Source organism: Schistocerca piceifrons, chromosome 3, assembly GCF_021461385.2.
Source record: "Schistocerca piceifrons isolate TAMUIC-IGC-003096 chromosome 3, iqSchPice1.1, whole genome shotgun sequence".
Taxonomy (NCBI): Eukaryota; Metazoa; Arthropoda; class Insecta; order Orthoptera; family Acrididae; genus Schistocerca; species Schistocerca piceifrons.
In genome coordinates, this window is record NC_060140.1 from 706,896,619 (window position 1) to 706,919,954 (window position 23,336).

A 23,336-nucleotide genomic window follows, 5' to 3' on the forward strand; every position below is an offset into this window, starting at 1 on the left:
ACAGGATACTTTCCGGGTCTGGATCAGACTCTGAATGTGGCTCTCCAGCAGGGATACGACTTCCTCAAATCCTGCCCTGAAATGAGATCCATCCTTCATGAAATCCTCCCCACTCCACCAAGAGTGTCTTTCCGCCGTCCACCTAATCTTCGTAACCTCTTAGCTCATCCCTATGAATCCCCAAACCACCTTCCCTACCCTCTGGCTCCTACCCTTGTAACCGGCCCCAGTGTAAAACCTGTCCCATGCACCCTCCCACCACCACCTACTCCAGTCCTGTAACCCGGAAGGTGTACACGATCAAAGGCAGAGCCACGTGTGAAAGCACCTGCGTGATTTACCAACTGACCTGTCTACACTGTGACGCATTCTATGTGGGAATGACCAGCAACAAACTGTCCATTCGCATGAATGGACACAGGCAGACAGTGTTTGTTGGTAATGAGGATCACCCTGTGGCTAAACATGCCTTGTTGCATGGCCAGCACATCTTGGCACAGTGTTACACCGTCCGGGTTATCTGGATACTTCCCACTAACACCAACCTATCCGAACTCCGGAGATGGGAACTTGCTCTTCAATATATCCTCTCTTCCCGTTATCCACCAGGCCTTAATCTCCGCTAATTTAAAGTTGCCGCCACTCATACCTCACCTATCATTCAGCAACATCTTTGCCTCTGCACATCCGCCTTGACTGACATCTCTGCCCAAACTCTTTGCCTTTGAATATGTCTGTATATGTGTGGATGGATATATCTGTGTGTGTGTGTGTGTGTGTGTGTGTGTGTGGGGGCGCGCGCGCGAGTGTATACCCGTCCTTTTTTCCCCCTAAGGTAAGTCTTTCCACTCCCGGGATTGGAATGACTCCTTACCCTCTCCCTTAAAACCCACATCCTGTTGTCTTTCCCTCTCCCTATCCTGATGAAGCAACCGTTGGTTGCGAAAGCTTGAATTTTGTGTGTATGTTTGTGTTTGTTTGTGTGTCTATCGACGTGCCAGAAGGAAACATTCCACGCGGGACAAATACATCCAAAAACAAAGATGATGTGACTCATCAAAAGAAAGTGCTGGCAGCTCAATAGGCGCACACACACACACACACACACACACACACACACACACACACACAAAATTCCAGCTTTCGCAACCAACGGCCACCCCGCCAGGAAAGAGGGAAGGAGAGGGTAAGACGAGAGGGTGCAGGTCCTAAGGGAGAGGGCAAGGAGTCACTCCAATCCCTGGAGCGGAAAGACCCCAATCCCGGAAGCGGAAAGACCTACCCTAGGGGGAAAAAGGACGGGCACGTACTCTCTCTCGCTCGCTCGCGCGCGCGCGCACTCACATCCATCCATCCACACATATACAGACACAAGCAGACATATTCAAAGGCCGTCCTTTTTTTCCCCCTAGGGTGGGTCTTTCAACTCCCGGGATTGGAGTGACTCCTTGCCCTCTCCCTTAGGACCCGCATCCTTTCGTCTTTCCCTCTCCTTCCCTCTTTCCTGGCGCGGCGGCCGTTGGTTGCGAAAGCTGGAATTTTGTGTTTGTGTGTGTGTTTGTGTTTGTTTGTGTGTCTATCAACCTGCCAGCGCTTTCTTTTGGTGAGTCACATCATCTTTGTTTTTGGATGTATATATAAAGTACAATGTAACTTCTGCGCAATTTGTGCAATAATGTGTTCATTGTAAATAAGTATTATAGTAGTTGTGTTACATGTTTATTACCTTATAAATAAATAAAAAAACTTTTTTATTTTAAATTCAGTGCATTAGTATTTGTAAAATGACTTTCATATAGTGTTCATTAAAAAATGACGATCATTCCGCTTGGGACCTGTGGAATGGTACATTAGCTTATTTGTTTTAGTTGTAAATATTTGTCATGTATTGTTGTTTTTCTGACATGTTCCACATCCTGGAGAACCTCCTCACTACGGATCGATTGGAATGAAAGTAAATCTAATCTAATCTAATCTTGGGAGCATACAAATAATGCTAGGAACACTAACATAAATATTCTACCCCTTCACTGTGAAATTCAAGTGTTTAGTTTCTTCTTCAAATGTAACAGTATTTCAGCTTGCACCTACCCATAATGTAGCTTATGATCTGGCCCCAATACATATATTTGCCACAAAATCCATGAGCAAAGAAATTTGTACCTGGAATATAAGCTCATATTATCATTTCCATGAATTACTCTCTAAAGTATTCAAGGAATAAACTGCGCCAAAATATAGAGACTTGGGTATATCAGTGTAACTGAACTGGCAGTGGAGGCACAAGAGAACTTCGATACCATTCCTAGAGAAAAGAGAAGCTCCATGGAATCTGGGAGAAATAATAACCAAGACATGCCAATACATCAACCCAAAACAAAGAACAGATGTGCTATAGAAAAGCTTGTGTGATCTAGGGAAGAGTAGGCAAAGTAGAAACTGTAGCTGATCCTATTGTCCCAAACAAGGAATTGAATCAGTACTTGACTTTAACAATAACATTCATTGAACAGTAAAGAAAACATAGACATACTGATTATGTCACAGAGGCAAATGGTCTTAGTTGCAAAAAATTCTTTATTGAACTGACAATACTGTTGCAAAATTCTTTAGCTCAGCATTTACTATACAGGACAGAGTCACAGTCCAAATGATCAATCATATTGTTTACCCACTCCTGCTCATAATAACTACTGCTCCGTACACCTTGAAGCACTTGCCTAGACAACACAGCAGAAATACTCGTTCCCATCAAAAAGAAGCACTAGAGATCAGATTTTTAAGGTGAGTAGCTGGGTACAATGTCTGACAGAGTGAATGTAGACATCAGAAAAGAACTAAGAGTGAAAAACTTAAATGAGCAGATTAAAGAATACAGAAACAACTTGAAGGATTATGTTACAAGAATGGAGGATGACAGGCTATCAAAATTGGTGATAATTATTACCTAGTGGGCAGAAGACATTTAGGAAGACCGAGAAAGATCAACAGTTTCAACGAAGAGGGCATAACAGACAAATGCCTAATACATGCAGAGGAGGAGGAGAAGAAGAAGAAGAGATGTCATATTAAAAATATTATGATTTTTTTTTTTAAGAAATTGAGTTTTGTAATTACATACAAAACTCTAGTGTGATGTAAGAGGACTCCTGAAGGCTTTAATCTGTTCAGATTAAGTGAATAAGTAAAAAATTAAATGTAATGTACAGGTTGTCACAGGCTGAATGGTCTGTACTCAGGGATATGGCAGGAACAGTGATTAGAAGCAAAAAAACTTGATGTGGACACATGTACTATTCTGAATGGTTTCGGAGATAGAATGTATTTAATGTACATTGTTACTTATTTTTTTATTGTTCAGTACATTGTCATCATTTACAACATACCATAGTAGTGTAGACGAATAACTTGATGTAGGACACGTGGTCTATCAAGTCGGGGGAAACTACTGCAAACTGGCTTATGTACATCTCTACACATGCATGTTGTGCAAGATTTTTCCGTATTCTCTTGCTCTTTTTCATGCAATGAGTAAGTCCTTGAGAAAAAATGACTAGGGCCTGTTTAAAGATAATTTGATGTAATTTAGTTTAATACTGTGACAAGCTCTCGCTATAGTCCACAGATTTAATGTTTTTCAGGAAAAATGTACAAAAGTAAATGTGTTCCATGTCAGAAAACCATTTGGAATAGGGCATATGTCCATATTTAGTTTCTTGCTTCAAATCATTGTTCCTGTCATATCTCTGAATATCGATCATTCCTCCTGAGACGTTGATACATGGACTATCATGCATGTAAAAATAATTACATGTTATACATACTGTTACATTTAGTATCCTATTCACCTAAAGTAATTAAAACCTGCGGAGCTACCAACAGAACAAAAACACGGCAACTATAAATGCGACAGACATAGGAGGAGACATACAAGTACATGTAACAAGAACATTCACACAACAAGAAAACAGAAGAGCAACAACACAAGAAGATGACGACTATAACAAATCAAATAACGATACAAAGAATAAAGACCTGAACTTGGATGGAAAAGTGCTCAGTCAAGAAAGCAAGTTGCAAGCTGTATCACTGTGCCAAGAGCTCTGCAAACAGAGTGACACCTAAAGTCGCCATGTGGTCTGCTCAGTGCGATCTACGTTGCAATCTGATCAGTAAGAGTGGTGGTGGTGGTGGGGGGGGGGGGGGGGGGGGGGGGGGGGGGGGGGGAGCGAGCAAGGAGCTAGTGAGCCACCTTGCAATCCAATTGCAAAGGATGATAGGGAGCAGTGAGCTAGTGAGAAGGTCCTATCAGTAAGAGTGGTAGGGAGCCTGAGCTGTTGTGAGGGGAGTGATGTCTGGTTCGCTTATCGACACACTCCAACAAAACGTTGGATGAAGACAGCAGCTTTTATAATAGCTGGCAACACATTCTGAGTGCGATGCTAAGTCAAAGGATAAGAAGTAACAACTGACTCAAAAGTACGTAAGCGTTTATTGAGCTTCTGAAATTTGAGGTATTCTTTTGAAATCAAGAGTGGAAACGTGATGCTGGAAGTGTTTTCCACTGTAATATATTTTTCTTGCGCACTGTGCCTCTGTAGCTGCACAGTCAATGTGTCGGAATGTTAAGGGAAGGAGCCCAGTGTTTGATTCCCAAATGGTTTCGAGATTTTTTTTTTTTTTTTTTTTTTTTCCACTCGAAGACTGAGTGTTGAGTTGCGCTTGCTTTCATGCCGTCCTAATTAGTATTACTATTGAGATAACTGAATGGGTACTGCCCAACAGCCAATAAATTGAAAAAAAAGGAGCTTTCCTTATTTTCTGTTTTCATGGACAATAAAAGCTTCATGTACTAATAATGTATGCGTACCTACTTCTCCATGTGGTCTATAACACATTTTTTGTACCTGGGGGAAATGTTTATTACAGATGTGGGGTGGAGGCCGCTGCAGCAGCCTAGTGCAGAATTTTCATCCCTCTCATTCCAGCTGCCAGAGAAATCAGATGAGCTACCATTCATTTTTTTCCTGAATCATCCATTGTCCACTCTTTAGAAATATCTGGCTCTTTGAATCAATTTGAGAGCTGTCTGCCCATCTCTACTTCAAATATTGAAGCATACATTGACCTTATCCTTGTGACTGAACATCATTTACATTGAATACTCGAACAGTCAACTCGTATCAGAAACAAGCTTGTTACTTCAGGAGATTATTTATTCTCTGTTTCGTCACATCTTCCTTTCATCTGCTCTGTCCTCATTTCCACTGACAGTAATACCTTAACTCTCTCTCTCTCTTTCTCATGACCCTTCACCTAATGTTTGACTCGCCAGACCTCAGTTTTATTCATCCATTTTACCTTTATTTACTTATGACTACCTTTTTAAATACTTTTTCAATCTGAGTAGTCAACTGTATGTAACCTTTCAGTTCAATACTCATTTCTCTAGTTTCTGAATCTTGCCTGATAATATTCTATTATTAGTAGATGAATTCAGAGCAGCCAGTCAATTGCAATGGAAGGTGGTTTTATTCAACCTTAGGCCATGGTTACGATGGATTTAAACCCATATTCTTCAGAGATACAAGTAACTAAAATTTCACATGGGAAACACACTTAGTAATGATGCAATCTGACATTTGTCAAATGAAAATATGCTACCAGCATACTTCATTGTATACACTTGTGTATGCTGGCCCCCTATGATCAGGAGTTGTCAAGTAAGAATAGTTAGAATCCAGAAATTAAACCAATCAAATAAAATGTCAGACCATATTGATACCCTGTTGATAGTAGACTCAATTAAAAAGAATGAACCAGTGATGTAATTTTTAAACTTCTCTGTCCATTCCAAGTATAGCTTGAGGACACTCTAATCCCCATACATGAACAGTATGATGGTTCAGTTTGCTAAATAAATGAAAAGTTGACTTATTGGAGAAACAAATATTTTCCAAAAAATCATTTTTTTGTGTCAGTCTTGTTTAGCATATCCACAACAACTTATTCATGCTTAGGTTTGTCCATTGGCTTGAGCAATGTAAGCAACTGCACATTCTAAACATAAAGATGTAACCTCTTATGCAAAGCTTTCTGCACTTAATGCCAAATCCTAATTGCACAATGCACTGTCTTAATTGGATTCCTTGCAAACACTTGTCATACTTCAATCTGTTTTGGTGTCTGAAACAGGTTAGTGACCCATGTTTACACATGAAACTACCTGTTTCAGTAAATGTCGTATGCCAAACCTGAATAGTTGGTTCCCTTCCATACTGTGTATGGCAGTTTTGTTGCACTTGTGTATAGGGCTTAATCTCTGTGAACTAGGCTACACACTTGTGCTGACCCTGTTTTTTGTGAAATCTGCAGCATGTGGAAAAAAAGCTAACTCATCTCATGTTCAAAACCAGTTGCTATTATCTAACATAGTTTTAAGTTTATGAAGATCTGCAGTTGTAAAGATAATTTATGGATACCCTGTATAATTATTCCAGGTGGTCACCTTGGCAGTTTACTCATACTTCATAACTTGTGTAATGGGACGTCAGTGGCTTGATATACCCGATCAGTCACATCCGTTGCACAAACATATGAATAATGTTGATCTGTACTTCCCAGTTTTCACTACATTGCAAGTAAGTGATAACTCCACTATTTAAAATATTTAATTATGGTTATTGTTGACAGAAATTTTTTTTGTAAAATCTTTCTGATGTTCCTTAAATTCTGTGCAGTTTTTTTTCTACATGGGATGGCTGAAAGTGGCTGAGAGTTTGATAAACCCCTTTGGTGAAGATGATGATGATTTTGAAGTCAACTGGTTAGTGGACAGAAACCTGCAGGTTTGTTAATAAACATATATTACTGTTAAAATTATTAACATAAATATTAAATATAAAATATACTTACGAGTTAAAATTAAACTGTTTTTAATAGTCTTCCTCAGCAACATAAAAGGCGAAACACGGTTTCTCAAGATTTGAGAAGCAATGTTGTTTCTTTAGAAAGTAGTGAAAGGACTGGGGTAGTTGTAAGTAGGAGAGAAGTAAAAATCGGAACTGACTCGAAAGGGTGGGGTGAAGAAATACTGAAGGCACAATAAAAGGAAAATGATGACCAAACCTTTTCAATAATCTGTGATCATATTCCATTCTGCATAGCCCTGCAAGTCTGTCTGTCTGGTCGGGTCTGCAGCTCGTAGTGTAGTGGCTATTCTTGCTGCCTCTGGATCACAGGGTCCCGGGTTCGATTTCCAGCTGGGTTGGAGATTTTCTCTGCCCAGCGACTGGGTGTTTGTGTTTTCATCATGATCATCATCACATCATTCATGACAGTGGCTAGATTGACTGTGTAAAAAAATTGCACTGTGTAAAAAAAAATTGGACTGTGTGTGTAAAAAAAATGGACTGTGTGTGTAAAAAAAATGGACTGTGTGTGTAAAAAAAAATGGACTGTGTGTGTAAAAAAAATGGACTGTGTGTGTAAAAAAAATGGACTGTGTGTGTAAAAAAAATGGACTGTGTGTGTAAAAAAAATGGACTGTGTGTGTAAAAAAAATGGACTGTGTGTGTAAAAAAAATGGACTGTGTGTGTAAAAAAAATGGACTGTGTGTGTAAAAAAAATGGACTGTGTGTGTAAAAAAAATGGACTGTGTGTGTAAAACAAATGGACTGTGTGTGTAAAAAAAATGGACTGTGTGTGTAAAAAAAATGGACTGTGTGTGTAAAAAAAATGGACTGTGTGTGTAAAAAAAATGGACTGTGTGTGTAAAAAAAATGGACTGTGTGTGTAAAAAAAATGGACTGTGTGTGTAAAAAAAATGGACTGTGTGTGTAAAAAAAATGGACTGTGTGTGTAAAAATAAAAAATTGGACTGTGTGTGTAAAAAAAAAAAATTGGACTGTGTGTGTAAAAAAAAAATTGGACTGTGTGTGTAAAAAAAAAAAATTGGACTGTGTGTGTAAAAAAAAAAAATTGGACTGTGTGTGTAAAAAAAAAAAATTGGACTGTGTGTGTAAAAAAAAAAATTGGACTGTGTGTGTAAAAAAAAAAAATTGGACTGTGTGTGTAAAAAAAAAAAATTGGACTGTGTGTGTGTAAAAAAAAAATTGGACTGTGTGTGTGTAAAAAAAAAATTGGACTGTGTGTGTGTAAAAAAAAAATTGGACTGTGTGTGTGTAAAAAAAAAAATTGGACTGTGTGTGTGTAAAAAAAAAATTGGACTGTGTGTGTGTAAAAAAAAAATTGGACTGTGTGTGTGTAAAAAAAAAAATTGGAACTGTGTGTGAAAAAAAAAAAAATTGGAACTGTGTGTGAAAAAAAAAAAATTGGAACTGTGTGTGTAAAAAAAAAAAATTGGAACTTCGTGTGTAAAAAAAAAATTGGACTGTGTGGGGGGGGGCGAATTGTAACTTTGTACGGGCACTGATGACCGTGCAGCTGAGTGCCCTGTAAACCAATCATCATCATCATCTGTCTGTATGGGTTAACAGGCCTTTGCTTCCTTAGCCATTGTGCTTTGTTTGTGTGATTTTAAGCATGCTCCTGTATTGTGAAAAGCCAAGTGACTAGAGATTCTTGACTTGTTTTTCAATTGCTTCTATACAGCTTGTGCTGCAAGGGTAAATTCTCAGAAACATCTCCCTGATTAATGTTATAATAATGCAAAGTCCCGGTAGACTGTAAAAATATTTTTTTGTAGTAAAGGTAACTTATCAAACAATGGTGGTCAGTTGCTCGACCCCATATAATATAATCGATAAGAAGACTGCCTTATGCACACCAGGAAATGCTGCCATAGCCTTTCAGACAAATGATATCAGCATCTCTTTTCATTGGGTCAGGGCCATATCCTTTCTCATGCTGCTATGATTACAGTTGTCTTCTGATTTGTAATCCTTATTAACAGATTGTAGCACAAAATCACTTGGATTGTTTTTAAAACAGTCTGAAAGTTTAAATTTTTACTTGTGTTTAATTTAGTTCAGCTTTTACCAATTTTGGTACCTGTCTTGCACTCTGTTCTTGTTAATTATTCATTACTCTTAGCTGATACATCTACAATGTCAGTTAATTTATACACATTCAATCTTTAAACATCAAATGTCATTTTGTGTGATTTCCTGATATTTTCCCTGTGGTTGCAGTTTAGTGACAACATTTTCTAGATAATCAGTGCAACAAGTACAGCCATATTGAATTCAGTTGCAGATTTCTTTATTTTTGAAAATAAGGTGCATACTTCTAATAAATATTCTTTCGGCACTGTGTTTCAGTTTATGAAAATTTTTGAAAGAAACACATACAACACAGCTACAGTACTTTAAAAGGCTGTATAAACAAAACTGTCCCATAAATTGCGTTGTTACATCACTTATGTTACTGTACAATATGTACCCATGTAACAATTTTTTGCATTGTTACATGACTTATATTACTGTACAATATGTACCCATGTAACAATTTTTTTTTGTCAGTGTCAATGTTACCTTTTGTGCACATGACACAATTTTCACCTTGCCCTGATATAGTCACTATGCAAAGTAGCTAGAGCTTCTACACAATTTGGAAGGATTGTAATCTAATCATTCTGGTTTAAGGTTCCCTTCCTCTATCTGATACAATGGGAGAAAGTTGTTGTTTGATTCTGCACCCAACTGAACCCTGATTGAATGAATGCTACACAATTTGTCTTTTAAATGTGAAAGCTCTTACTTGTGTTTGTGAAGTAAATAATTTGTTTTTAAGGCAACTCAGCTCCTGAAAAGAATTTAAATCTTCCCTCATCCTCCCCCCCCCCCCTTTCCCATTTTGTACTGACCTGTACAATTCTCTCTGATTATTATACCTGCAATTGTGCCCTACATTCTGTATGCACTGAATAAACTTGCTAACCAGAATAATAGTGCATGCGCCCCCCCCCCCCCCCCCAACACCACCACCAACACACACACACACACACACACACACACACACACACACACACACACACACACACACACACACACACACACACACAAAAAACCACGGGTAAACTGTAGTCATGTGGAGGGGGTGAGGAGGAGAGGAAGGGAGGGAGTTGGATGGAGGATTCGGGAAGGGTGGCTGAGTGCAGGGAGGGAACCAGTAGATACAACAGCTTAAGAAAGCAGGTGAGAGGGGGGAGCAGGTATACGGGATAAGAGTGTGACACCTGCGCCAATGGCATAGAAGGGTTCCTGCAGCGCACAAAAGTCGGTTGTGAAGAGGAATTACATTTTTTTTAATGCAAAGAAAAGAACATAAATACCATAACACAAAACAATTTACACAGAACAGTTATTTCTGTTGCATACTTATCAGTATGCGTTGCATTCAAGATAATGTGATGAGACTATAACTTACTAGATTCAGGACTAGCAGTTCCTTCCTCCTACAAGTTTGTTCTTGGTCGCAGTTTGCCAGTGGCCATTTGGTTAGGTGGACAGCTTGTTGGTAGTAATGCGCATATAAAATGCTGTGCAGAAATTGCAACAGAGATGGTATACAACCACCAGATACAAGTTACTCTCAACTACATGGGATAGGAGTTTCTGCTATCCTCCTGACCTCTGCCTCCACCAGCCCCGCTGCCCCACACACACACACCTCCATCCTGCACCAGGACTATAACTTCACTCAGCTTGCACCCACATCCTCTTCCTCAGTGAAGTCAACCTGTCTCAGTCCACTCTTGCACTGTGTGAATTAACTGGTGCTGGTGCCCATGTATCACACACTTATTCCATACACAGGCTGCCCCTTCCTCTTGCGTACTTGCCCCATGCATCTGTCCACGTTCATCTAAGCTATCAGCCCCATTCCGCCAACCAACCCTCGCATCCTATTCTCCACTAGCCCATGTGATACAATTACTCACCCCAATCAACCTGCAGAAGCGCAGCCCCAGCATTGCGTGTTGTGCTGACGTACACACGTGTGTGTGTGTGTGTGTGTGTGTGTGTGTGTGTGTGTGTGTGTGTGTGTGTGTGAATAATTCTACTAACATTAGGAAGTTATCAGTTTTGGCAACTAGATTATGTACAGCAGGAACCATACTCTTTTCTTTGCACTATGATTGTGTTTTTCAACAGGTGTCCTACCTAATAGTTGATGAAATGCATCATGAGCATCCAGAGCTGATCAGAGATCAGTATTGGGATGAGGTATTTCCAGCCCAGTTGCCATACACAATAGCATCAGAGCCATTCAGAGAACAACATCCTCAGCCATCAACAGCCAACATTGAAGTGCCAAAATCTATGGCAGAACCGTTACTGGCAAAGCCAGAGGATGGGGGAGACCATAATGTGAGTAATCCTTATGTGTGTTTCATAAACTATAAATCAGTCAAATAGACACTGTTTTTCAAGGTTTTTATTGATGAAACAAATTTTTGTGTTATTACATGTGAGAGATTGTAATTTTTTTTTCCTTGCTCCTCTTGTCTGCCTCATTTAATATATTTTTTTGCTATGGTTAGCAATATTCCCTTGTTATGATAGCCTCTCTTCATTGATCTTTAATCTTTTAAGTTAATTACTTTTTTCTGTATCTGTCATTTGTAGATGTTAGCTTTTTATGAATCTAATGAAAAGTTAAAAAAAACAGTTTTTCATAGCACTTAAGACTTGCACTGTGCTGCTGCCCCCTGCTCACTCTCCTCATAGTACTGTGTCGCTCCTTTGACCTCAGGAAATGACTAATGACTTTTGTTTAACAGAAGTAAAAGTAAGCTAAAATTCTCACTGCAGTCCAGTAGAGACCCCTATGTCATCAGCCATGAGTGGATCAATACTGCTTGTGCACACTGGTGTACATTGTCTGTTTATATAACAGAGGGTTGTCAGCGTAAGGATGTGGCCTATCAAATTGTGGTACACCTCAGTGATGTGATTCAAACATTCAACCCATAGCCTGCAACTTAAAATATTGAAAATCTGCCTTTTACTTGTTATTTGTGATCATCAGCACCAACTGATGACATTTACCTACAAATTATGGCTTATTGGTGCATCGATGAGAATGCAAAAAAGCTGCTTGGTGCCTTCTTGGACGGTACACAACTGTCTCCATATGACAAATTTGGCCTTCAGACGTCCATTAAGAACAACAGTATGAACCTCCTAACACTGTGGAGGGTGGATAAGAAGGACAAGGGAATACTGGGAACAGAATCTACATCAGCAGCATGGGTTTACCTGTAGGATTTGCCTAATGCCAGATGAGTGTGGCAGTAGCTAGGTATTATTACACTTCCTAGGTGTGCTGTGCTGTTTTAAGGCAGGGAGGTGGGTCAGTCTTGTTGTGGGCTGGTGTCATGTACAGTTGTTGAATACTTATCACTCTTCAGAGTAATTTGAGGACTGTGCAGCACTGGGACAGGATCCTCAAACTTCTTGTCCAGCCCACCTGCCTCTTTGATGCCTACCTCAAGGAGTCTGTGATGAATCGAAAGGAGCAGCTTGCAGTATCAGCTGGCATGAGTCGAATGCAGCAAACTAGAGACCAGTTGAAACTTGTAGTCTACCATAGTAGGAACCCTACCCTACTCACACATTTTGACTTCAGGAAGGGTGCTACAGACTTGATCAGCAATGTCTGAACCACTTTTGGCCAGCATGCCAAGGACATTAACAGTGCATATCGTATTGTGTACTTCCAAACTACGTTCATTTTGGTTACTATTTCTTCTTTCGTTCTTTATTTCTTTTAATGTGGTTGTATTGTGCATGCATGTTTTTTGAAACAATTGTAATTAATGGTCTGAATAGGCTTGTAGAAATTAATTTTGTGTATCTTGTATTAATCTATAAGTTTGAACAATAAATTTGTTGTTGAATATGTAAGTTTAAATAATATTATTGTTTATTTTAAATTCACTTTGGTATGGAATAAATGTTTATCATTTCACCTTTACAGTTTGACGACACCCATAGTGGTATTCATTTTATTGCTGGTGGAAAACGGAGCCTGAGTCGTGTTAGTACTCGTGAACGAATGACCTCTGCGGGTTCAGCATCAAGCATAAACACCAACGTTGGAAGTCTGGCCAGCTCCATTCACCGTGTGGGCTCTGTGACATCTGTTCTCAGGAGACTGTTTTCACGTGATGGCAGTGGCACTGGATCAGTTGTCACTACCACAACTGCCCCTGCCAATATTCCAGATGGTAGTGCTGGCAACTCTGCTGGTATGTTGGTTGCATTGCTGTCTTCTTTCTTAGAATTCTATAGCATGCAAGCATTGTAGAGTGGATGAAACACATAAAACCAAGATGATGTGACTTACCAACTTGGTAAGTCACATCATCTTTGTTTTTAGATATATATTTCCTACATGGAATGTTTCCCTCTAAAAAATATATATATATATATATATATATATATATATAATGGAAGGAAACATTCCACGTGGGAAATATATGTGTGTGTGTGTGTGTGTGTGTGTGTGTGTGTGTGTGTTTGTGTGTGTGTGTGTGTGTGTGTGTGTTTTTGTTATGTCTCACAAGTGATGAAAGAAAGTGTAGTACAAAATATCTGTCTGCTCAACACATCCCTTACTGTCACTTCATATTTGATATTTTTCACCATAGGAGAAAATAATTGTGGCTAAATACTTAATTATTTATTTGTTTTGTTTTTAAATGTGTCAGCAAGTAAATATGTTATCTTACATGATGAGTGTTTGGTTCATTTGGAGTATTCCTTTATCAAGTGATTAAGGGCCAATTGATGTAATATGATGAATCTTTCCTGTTTTTATTTTGTGACTGAAATATTTATGTGGTGTTACTTAAATTCACAAATGTACTTTTTTCAACTGAAAGTAAAACAATTAGTAACTTATTTCACCAGTTACTCTTCTAATTTTTAGTGTACTATATTTTTATCAGTGTACTTTATTAACACAATATTTTTTTCAAAAAAACTATATTAAATCTAGCTTCAAAGTTGTAAAATTTGCTAAATCAGCGTAGAGAAAAAATTTCAGAGGGGTAGTTTTGTGGGAGAGGAGGAATCGTCGAGATTCTTTCTCCTAATCTGTTATCTCAAATGATCTTTGTCACCCGTCAGAGCACTCTTAACAGAAAAAATTACTGCCTGTAACACCTAAATTGTTCAACCACTTCGATTAACTCATCATTTCTTCACTACTTCAATTATGTATCCTTACTGAGATAAAGTTCCAGAGAAGCCTGTTTCACAGAAAGGATACACTGTATTAATGCACCAGGACCATTCACATTCCCAACAACAATTAATTTCAGTTTTGGATTGTAAACCAAAGTTTTCAATTAAACTGTGAATTGTAACTGAACCAATTAGATGGTGTAAAATTAAAAATTTCCTTGTTAAAAATGTCACTGATAATTTGTGATGCATTTATAATAAGTGAAAGAAGTTTTAAGATTTACAGAGACTTTTTCATTCATTTCTGATCATTTATTTATTCTGGGAAGATTTGGACCTAACTAGGTATTCTTCATATTTTACATCAAATTCATGAAGGCACTTATAGCGAATCCAACTCTTAGAGATCTTTGTAATATAGTGGAAACAGTACTAGCTATTAAAAAAATTACAAAAATGTGTGAAAAGTAGAGTAATATAAATAAAGTAAAGGCAAGCAGATTACTGCAGTGGGCCCTGGTAATGATATAAGAGGTGTGACCAAACAGTAATAGGAATTTTTTAATATTTGCAGGCTTTATACATTCAATTAAAAAACAAAAAGAAAAGAAAAAAGAAGATTATCCTGTTGGTATACATGTTCCTGATGTGTGTTTTTGTTTTCAGCTGCTTTGAATATTTAGTTAATTGTTGATAGTCGAAAGGGTTGAGCATGGTTTAGAGTATTCAGCAAATTCTTACTATCAGAATAGGTAGATCAATGAATTTGCATTAAATTTTGCTTGAAAAAATGGAATAAAGTGCAGCACCAAATTTGAAACGTTGACTGTGGCTTTTGAGGAATCTACTGTGAGTAAGACAAGACTTTATGTGTGATATAAATGTTTCAAAGAGCATCAAGATGATAATGATGACGATGACCACGATGGACACTGTAGCACATCAATTAGTGATGACAGTATGGAAGAAGTAAATAAAATGGTTTTTGAAAATCACCATATCGCTATCAGAGAGGTTGCTGCTGCTGTCAGCATATACTTTGGGTCATGCTATGCAGTTTTTTTTTCAGATGGTTGGTTATGAAACATGTAGCAGCAAAGATTTTTATAAAATTGTTGAGTGTTGACCAGAAACAATGTCGCATAGACATCACTCAGGAATTTCCGAATGAATTCAACAATGGTCCAGAATTTCTAAAGGATGTTAGAACAGGTAATGAAATGTGGATGTATGGGTATGACACAGAAACAAAGGTACAGTCATCGCAATGGAAACTGATGGAAGAGCCAAGACCAAAAAAATTTGACAAGTCTGATCAAATGGGAAGGTTCTTCTCACTGTTTTCTTCGATTACAATGGGATAGTGCATCATGAGATCCTGCCTTATGGCAGTATGGTCAATAAAGAAAACAACCAGGAAGTTAACTGCCAGTTCTGTGAAGCAATCCAAGGAAAAGTACCCAGGATTATGGCAAAACCGCAAATTGCATCACGATAATGCTCCCACTCCTGCTCACACCACAGTGCTTGTTCATGATTATTTGGCAAAAAACAAAATCGTTATGTTGCCTCGGCCACCATATTCACCAGATATGGCTGCTAAGGACTTCTTTCTATACCTGAGACTGAAGAGAACTGTGAAAGGACATCGTTTTGCCACCATTGATGAGATAAAAATAGAATTGCTGAAGGAGCTGATCTCCATAACGGAAACTGAATTCCAAAAGTGATTCAAGATTGGAAAAAGTTCTGGCACAACTGTATTGTACCTGAGAGGAATTATTTTGAAGCAGACAAAGTTGATATTGACAAATAAATAAAGATTCTTTAAGAAAAATAAAAATTCCCTTTACATTTTGATCTTGTGTCATATATTAGGATGAGCAAAGGGAGGAACAGAAGAACTTGTTAGAACAAAATTAATGAAGAGAACAGGCAAGAAACTTCAGTGAGTGACAGAAATGAAAAGAGAAAGTAGTGTAACTGACATGAGGTGTAAACGTACGAGTATTTGCTTTACCTTTTGTAAGAGAGAAACAGCCATACAGCTCCCCACTCCTCTTCTCAGCCCCCATTTTTTAGTTGAGAAAAGGAAGTGTTTCTGGTTCTTCTTTAATTTATTGTGATACTGAATTGTGTGCAATGTAACTTGTTAGAGGCAGACATTATCAATGGAGAAGTAGATAGGATACAGATAAGTGAAGTCTAGTATTGTGATTATGATGGGATGATAAGTATTTGATCTGTGATACGAGGTACTAGGGGAGCAGGCACTTTAAGGAAGATGTAATTTGACTGGTTGCAGCAAGCTAACTTAGGAATATGATACACTAACTTAGGAATATGATACACTGTCATGATCAAATGGACATAGTTTCAGAGGTAAGGTATATGAGCTTTCATGGTTAGTTCAAAGTGTCTACAGTTTTCACTGCTTGTGCCATCTTGAATTACATCACAATAGTGGAGGTTTAGCAGAATGAGCGTATGCACTAGTTTTTATTTCAAAACCTGTGGATGTACATTCTGAAACTTCTGGAGGGCAATTGGGGAACTGAAGGTCTTCCTACAGTGTTTTCTGCCCAGTTAAAGTACTCCTCCAAAGTTACATCCAAGCCCTTGATTATTTTCTGATACAATATTGAAATATGTTGAGAAGACTAGGAGACAGTTATTTGCAGAATTTGGGACTAATTATTTTCTGATGGGATAGTAACATGACATGAGTTTCCATTGCATTTAATTTAAGTCCCAGATTTTACACTCATCTAAACAGAGAAGACACACAATCATTCATCTGCACAAAAGCAGTGTTGATGTTTTTAGGCTTGGCACTTAAATAAAGCTGGAAATCATTGGCATAGTATCATTTTTACTGAAGGATGCAATTGATATGAAGTTCCAGGTACACTATGAGAACAGAAGTGAACCCAGGACTAACTGCTGTGTCATTCCTGAGAGAATTGGCACCCAGGGAGTGATCAAAGTAGTAAGAGACCGGACTTGCATTTGGGAGAATGATGGCTCAGACACCTGTCCAGCAATCCATATTATATTAACCATCTCAAAATTGATTAAAGTAGCTGCCATGATAGTTCCTTTGAAAAGGACATGGTCAGTTTCATTCCCTAGCCTTCCTTGGCCCAAGTTCTTGCTCTGGCTTTAATGACCTCATTATCAATTTAAATCTTAAAATCAATTCTTTTTTGCTTCCAGGACAACTTTTGAACATGCTGCTGTCTGTTCCTCAAGTAACCTTCAAACTACTTAAGCACAGTTTTAGCAATATTTCAAAATTGACATATAAAATGCTTTCCCAAAGTGTATTGTCATTGTTCTCTATAGTACATTTCATGTAATAACTTAACTGTAATTAGTGCTTTTGTGTTTCGGCATTTACGAAACTAGAGTGATATTGGTCTTGTAAGCTGGATTTGTCACAAGTATTCAGTCCATTGACTATGGACAATGTTTTCAAGGACTTTGGATACAGCAAGTAAAATGATGATTCACCAGTAATCACAAGGTCATCATTTTCCTTTTTAGGGATGTTTTAGATTATGCTTCTTCTCCTTCTAGATATATGCAACATTTTTGATCATGATTACAATGATATAATCGTTGCCTTTCACTTCATAAGAAATTATTACTATTGCCTTTTTTGTGTTCAGGTTCAAGAATGCCGAAAAGCAATAGTGCTGCTAGTTTGAAACCTCCATTTGCTGGGGGAGGGAGTATGCGAATAGCAGACCAAGTCATAGAAGAAGTGGATGAACAGTCAACAGTAACTTCAATGAGGCCACCAGACTTGAGGCCAAATGTTCGCACAATTTTTGCAAGTGGTGTGCCTCACTTCCCAGGGCCTCCACCAGCATCAGCACCAGTTGCAGTTCCTCATAGTGTACAGGTAGGTTATAGAGAGGGTATTTTTGCTTGTAGTATTTACAAAGCAGGTAATGAAATAAAGTATGATCTCTCTTCAACACTATTTAGATTCTTTGTTCGATTACGTGGGGAGCTTCACCTTGAAGTGTATTAATTTTACAATATAATTTACTTACTAATTCTGCACCATGTGTAGAGGAACAAAGTTGCACTGGAATTTGTATACCAATAAAGATTTTGCCAGATAAGAGCGAATCTTTCAATAAGTGGCCTGTGGAATAGTTAGAAGTTAGTTGTGGCAGGTAAGACTTTATCAAGTGCTGCCCCATCACATACCTTGTTTATTCAGGTTGTGCCACAAAGCATTTTTCCCCAATTCAATTTAGTGCTGCTTCATTAGCTATCTCACTAGCAACAAAACAATCAATAAATAGATATAAGTGACTGAGCTAAAATTTATGCAAAGCCAAACTTTAATTTTAAGTAACCATCGATAACTCTTCACACCAACTTGAAAATATTTTTTATTAGAGACCAGTTAAATAATATTTTAAAACATTACTTAAAAGGTAACTAAATTAAGTAACTTCAAAAACAAAAATTTATGTAATGGCTTTCATCTTCAGCCATAAAACTGGTTGTATGCAACACTAATTCATCATGTGCAAGTCTCTTATCTCTGCATAATTACTGCTACCTACATCCATTGGAACCTGCTTATTGTATTCAAGCCTTGTTCTTTCACTGCAATTTTTATTCCACCACTCCTCCCCCCTCCATATGTTCCTTCATTACCAAATGCCCCATCACATACCTTGTTTATTCAGGTTGTGCCACAAAGCATTTTTCCCCAATTCAATTTAGTGCTGCTTCATTAGCTATCTCACTATCAAACTAATTCTCAGTATTTCTCCGTGACACATGTCAAAAACTTCTTCTCTCTTCTTGTCTATACTTTTCATCACCCACGCTTCACTTCCATAATGGTTAGGGCAACCAAAAATATAAAAAATGATTGAGTATTGCCAGAAAAACCACAGTACACTCAATGAAATTTGAACATTATATATGAATAATGCAGATTTTCATTGACTTGTGCAACCCCTCTATTAATAAAATCATCTTCAATTCAGATAAATGCATAGTACAGAACAGTAACAATAAAAAACATTCATAGTATATTACTTTGAGGAAAGAGAAACAGCTGTCATTAAATTTATTCATGATGCTGAATGGAGTGAATATTATCATCAAAAATATTTTGCTCGTTCATCCAGTAATGTAAAAACAAAGCACCATTCAAAGTGCATAGTTTATTATTTGCACACTGTTACATTTTATGCTGTAACTGCAGTTTATCGTTATTCATTTAATTTTAATAACTAGTTTACTTACTCAGCTATGGCCCACAATGCAGCATTGTCATCTCTTTGTTTTCACTACAGGCTAGTGGTCCGCATCTCAACATTACACCACTGTCATCATCAGCTCCTGCATCAGCTGTGGTTATGCCAGCTGCTGCTGTTTCACCTGCTCCTTCAAGCACAACATACACAGAAATTATGTCTGTGAAGAGTGCACCAGGATATGGGGATTCCTCAAAGATTGGGCCAGGAGGAAGAGTAGATCGCTTCACTAGTCAGCCTGCATCTCAAGGAGATAGCACGAGCTTCTTTGGAGGAAGGACATCTCAAGCAGACGGTGATGATGTGAGCATTGGTGGTTCTAGTACAAATAGTTCAGAGGATGATGAGTTTGCACGCCTGAAACAAACTCGACAAAAAGAACGCAAAGAAAAGCTGATACAAAGGTTGGCAAGGTCAGTTAGTGCACAACATCCAGGTTCTTTAGACAATGAGACGTTACTGCTCGAAATTACTGGTGACTCGAGAACTGGCTTACTGTCTTCATCCCAACGATCTAGTGTACTTGGAGATTCTAATGTATGACAACAAACTGACTAAATTAGAATGCCAAATTGAGCAGAATGATCATTAAACTTCCATACACAATGGTAGACACAATTGTGTGAACAAAGCTGTGACAAAACTCAGTTCAGATTGTACACTTTGCTGTTATTTTTATATCTCTGCAACTTATAGCTGCCTCTTGGCTATAAACGCACAGTATTTGTAATTTAGTCTCAAGTATTTTTGAGGACCATGAAAGTGAATTAAGGTATTTTACATAAAGAATGACTGTTGTTGAATCTCGTAAGCATTTCATACTAGGTCACAAGAATAGTTAATTGACATACTTAGTGTATATAGCAACATAAAACACTATATCCTCCCACCTGCCAAACATTCCAATCTTGCAGGTAATCCTGTACTAGTTTTGGGAGTATATATGCTGGAAATATTTTCTTGTACTGAAACTGCGTGTTATACCTCAATTATTTATTTATATTGTAACACAAAAGGGAAGTGCCAGTACCAGTGAACTGAAAATCATCCAGGGTTTCCTGATGTGGTTATTGTGCTGTTTGAGATTAGATTTTAAATGGACACCAGAAAGTGTATCTTATACTGAAGTGTTCTTCATAAAAGCTGGTGCTTTGATACTTTGTTCCTGTGTATATATAGACAGTGTAATTGTACTTATAAGGAATTGTAATTGCTGATATTTATGTTTTTGACAGTATTTTTGGATAGTTGGTACAATAATACAATAGATTAACTTTTATGATAGAGGAAATATGGTCTCTTGAACTCTGTGTCATGCAGGTAATGTTCTCACAAACTTCTTTAATAACTTCTGTATGTTTTATCTCAATTTTGAAAGGTTAATTGGCATATTCTTTGTTTTGTGATGTATGATATAGACGATGAATGTTCATTTATTCACTGAGTTAGCTTAGACACATAATAAATATAAAAATGTTGTATTCCTATATGTCGAAGTGTCGTCGTTTGGAGAAAGGAATTCATGGGTTACAACAAAAGGCATACAGGACAACCTTATTAATCTAAAAGTTCAGTCAGCTTCTCCCTTTCTAAAACAACTGTAACATTTCCCTGTTCCACAACCTGTTTAAACAAGTGAGTTGACTGTAAATATTCTGTGTAGAGTTAGTTTTCAGTTTTAAATTTTTGGTTATAAATTTTGTATTTTTATATCTTGTTGTTGTTTTGTTGTGTACTAACAGCTGAGATCTTCGAAGAAAAAAAAAAGACAATGGCTTTAGACACCTTTCATTTTGGAAAGTGAAATAGTAGTGTATGAAAAAAGAGTCACATATTTTAATGAGCTACTCTTCATTATCTTAAAAGCAGAGCTATATATTATGCAAGAAATTCTGTGGTGCTTTAGTATTTTTTGAAATTTGTATTTTATCAAACTCTGGTTATTGATATAGTTAATGCTACCAGTTGTGCCTGCCAGAAAAACAAGGAAACACTAAGTATTTTAAGTTTAGCACCTATAATTTACACAGTCCTATGTCTGTGACATTTGTATCATGTTCTTAAATATATCGCATTCATTTTTTCACCACATTACTGCATGGGAATGTACTAAATAAACACTGTGATTTTTTGTCACTGGATGTGACAAACAAGAAGTCAGCAAAATTGGACAAACATGTCTATATAATGTAAGACTGCCAAATGTCTATTTCTTTTTAATTATTAATTTTATAATTGACTATGAGTTTTTATTGAGCTGGTAAATGTGTGCAGTAATTGACTTGTGATATTCAGAGGAAAATATATGCAGTGTGCATGGTGTCAGTTGGTTTTTGAAAAAAGCAGAGGCAAAATTAAAAAATATTTGTTTGAAGTCCCAGAGATACAGACCAATAAAGCAATATTTAAACTTACCACTTCTCACCATTTGCTTACAGTTAATGTTGCAGACAGCTATGCAGACATGTTCATAGAGAAATGCTGATAAGGGAGAAATAAATAAAAATGATATTTTCATTTTTATCAGGTAAGCTGTGTTAGTACAGTCATATGTGCATCAGTATGGAAAACACACATCTATAATCATTACCCAAACATATTTTTTATTACTGTGGCAACAGTTTGAACATGGGTGTCTTCTGGAAGTTGCCTGGATTATAGAATGCAGTAAAATCATCAAAGTATTTTATGTGATTTATTGGGATGGCTAATTCCTTTCAGAAGTTAGTTGCTAATTTCACCCAACTGGTGGTCCCCTTGAATAACTTATGCTAGAAAGGCAAGACCTTCCTTCGGGTAAAGAGTCATCAGGCTTCCTTTGAGGCAATTAAAGCTGCCCTTAGGAACTCTCCTTTGTTAGTTACGCTGGATTTCGGCAAGCACACATCCAATTCTGGGGTAGCAACGGGATTTCTCCAGGAACATCGGGGGCAGTTGCATCCTATCACCTACACACCATGCAGCTTGTATTTAATGTATAAGTGGGAAGCTTCACCTTGGAGAAATTTAAGTTCTACCTAGAGCATAGGGAATTTGTGCTCGAGACTGATAATCAGGCCTTGAATTGGATACTGGCCCACCTCAGAAAAACGTAGAGTTGCGCATTGGGCAGTCCACATCTCCACATTTTGTTTAGCTCTTTTGCATTCTCAAGAGGAGGGAGGAAGAAGAGTCTCATATTTTCCAAATACAAAACAGGCTTTTAAATGCAAGCACATGGTTAAATATGTTCTTAATAAAGTTATTGTGTGTCAAAAGGGGAAGGGCGACCGCACATTCTAAATTTGTTTGCCTCAGGTATTGGTTCTCACTGTCTTTGGGTATTTTCACAGCTCCATACTGCATGGTCATCTAGGTTTCCGTAAGATCTTGGCCAAAATTAGACATGTGTTTTGACCTTCTAAATGTAAAGATATACGTCAGTTAGTGGGGTGTTGTCAGTTATGTAAACAAGGGAAGCCTATTATAATGCATGCAAGGGTTTACTCGAGTCTACTCTTGATAGCAGGCTCATGAGCTATCTCTTTGTGGACTATGTAGAACCACTTCCATGTACTTGATGAGGGGGAATTTTTTACGTCTTGGTAGTGGTGGGATGGGTTTTCTTATTTTTAGCTGGATAATTCCCAGCCACAGGGTCACTAGTGGCCATTCTGTACAGCATTTTACCAAATCTTTGCCACCTTTGGACCACTGAGCACCCTAGTGAGTGATAATGCTCTGGCATTTACGTCTAGAGAATTCCAGAGATGCGTACTTTGCTGAGGACATGAATGGGAATTTGAAGGCCGCCTTGATAATATTTCATGCTAGGTCCCAAAAATGTTGGGATCTTTCTATCCTGTCATTAAATCTTGCTTTTAATGCTGTTTAGCATGAGGCCATCAA

The 23,336-nt window shown here is 37.7% G+C and overlaps 1 protein-coding gene across 3 annotated transcripts in view; it reads left to right on the plus strand.

Annotated features, from left to right (window-relative positions):
• The window catches only part of LOC124789826 (bestrophin-2-like), a 472,401-nt gene extending 450,539 nt beyond the window's left edge, over positions 1–21,862 (plus strand). For all 3 annotated transcript variants that reach the window (XM_047257310.1, XM_047257311.1, XM_047257312.1), the window contains exons 5-10: positions 6,501–6,641; positions 6,741–6,848; positions 11,119–11,334; positions 12,947–13,217; positions 17,829–18,064; positions 19,488–21,862. In XM_047257310.1, the coding sequence (XP_047113266.1) occupies positions 6,501–6,641; positions 6,741–6,848; positions 11,119–11,334; positions 12,947–13,217; positions 17,829–18,064; positions 19,488–19,991 (1,476 nt within the window). In that variant the 3' untranslated portion in view covers positions 19,992–21,862. The remainder of the gene's footprint in view (positions 1–6,500; positions 6,642–6,740; positions 6,849–11,118; positions 11,335–12,946; positions 13,218–17,828; positions 18,065–19,487) is intronic.
• Positions 21,863–23,336: the final 1,474 nt, after the last annotated feature.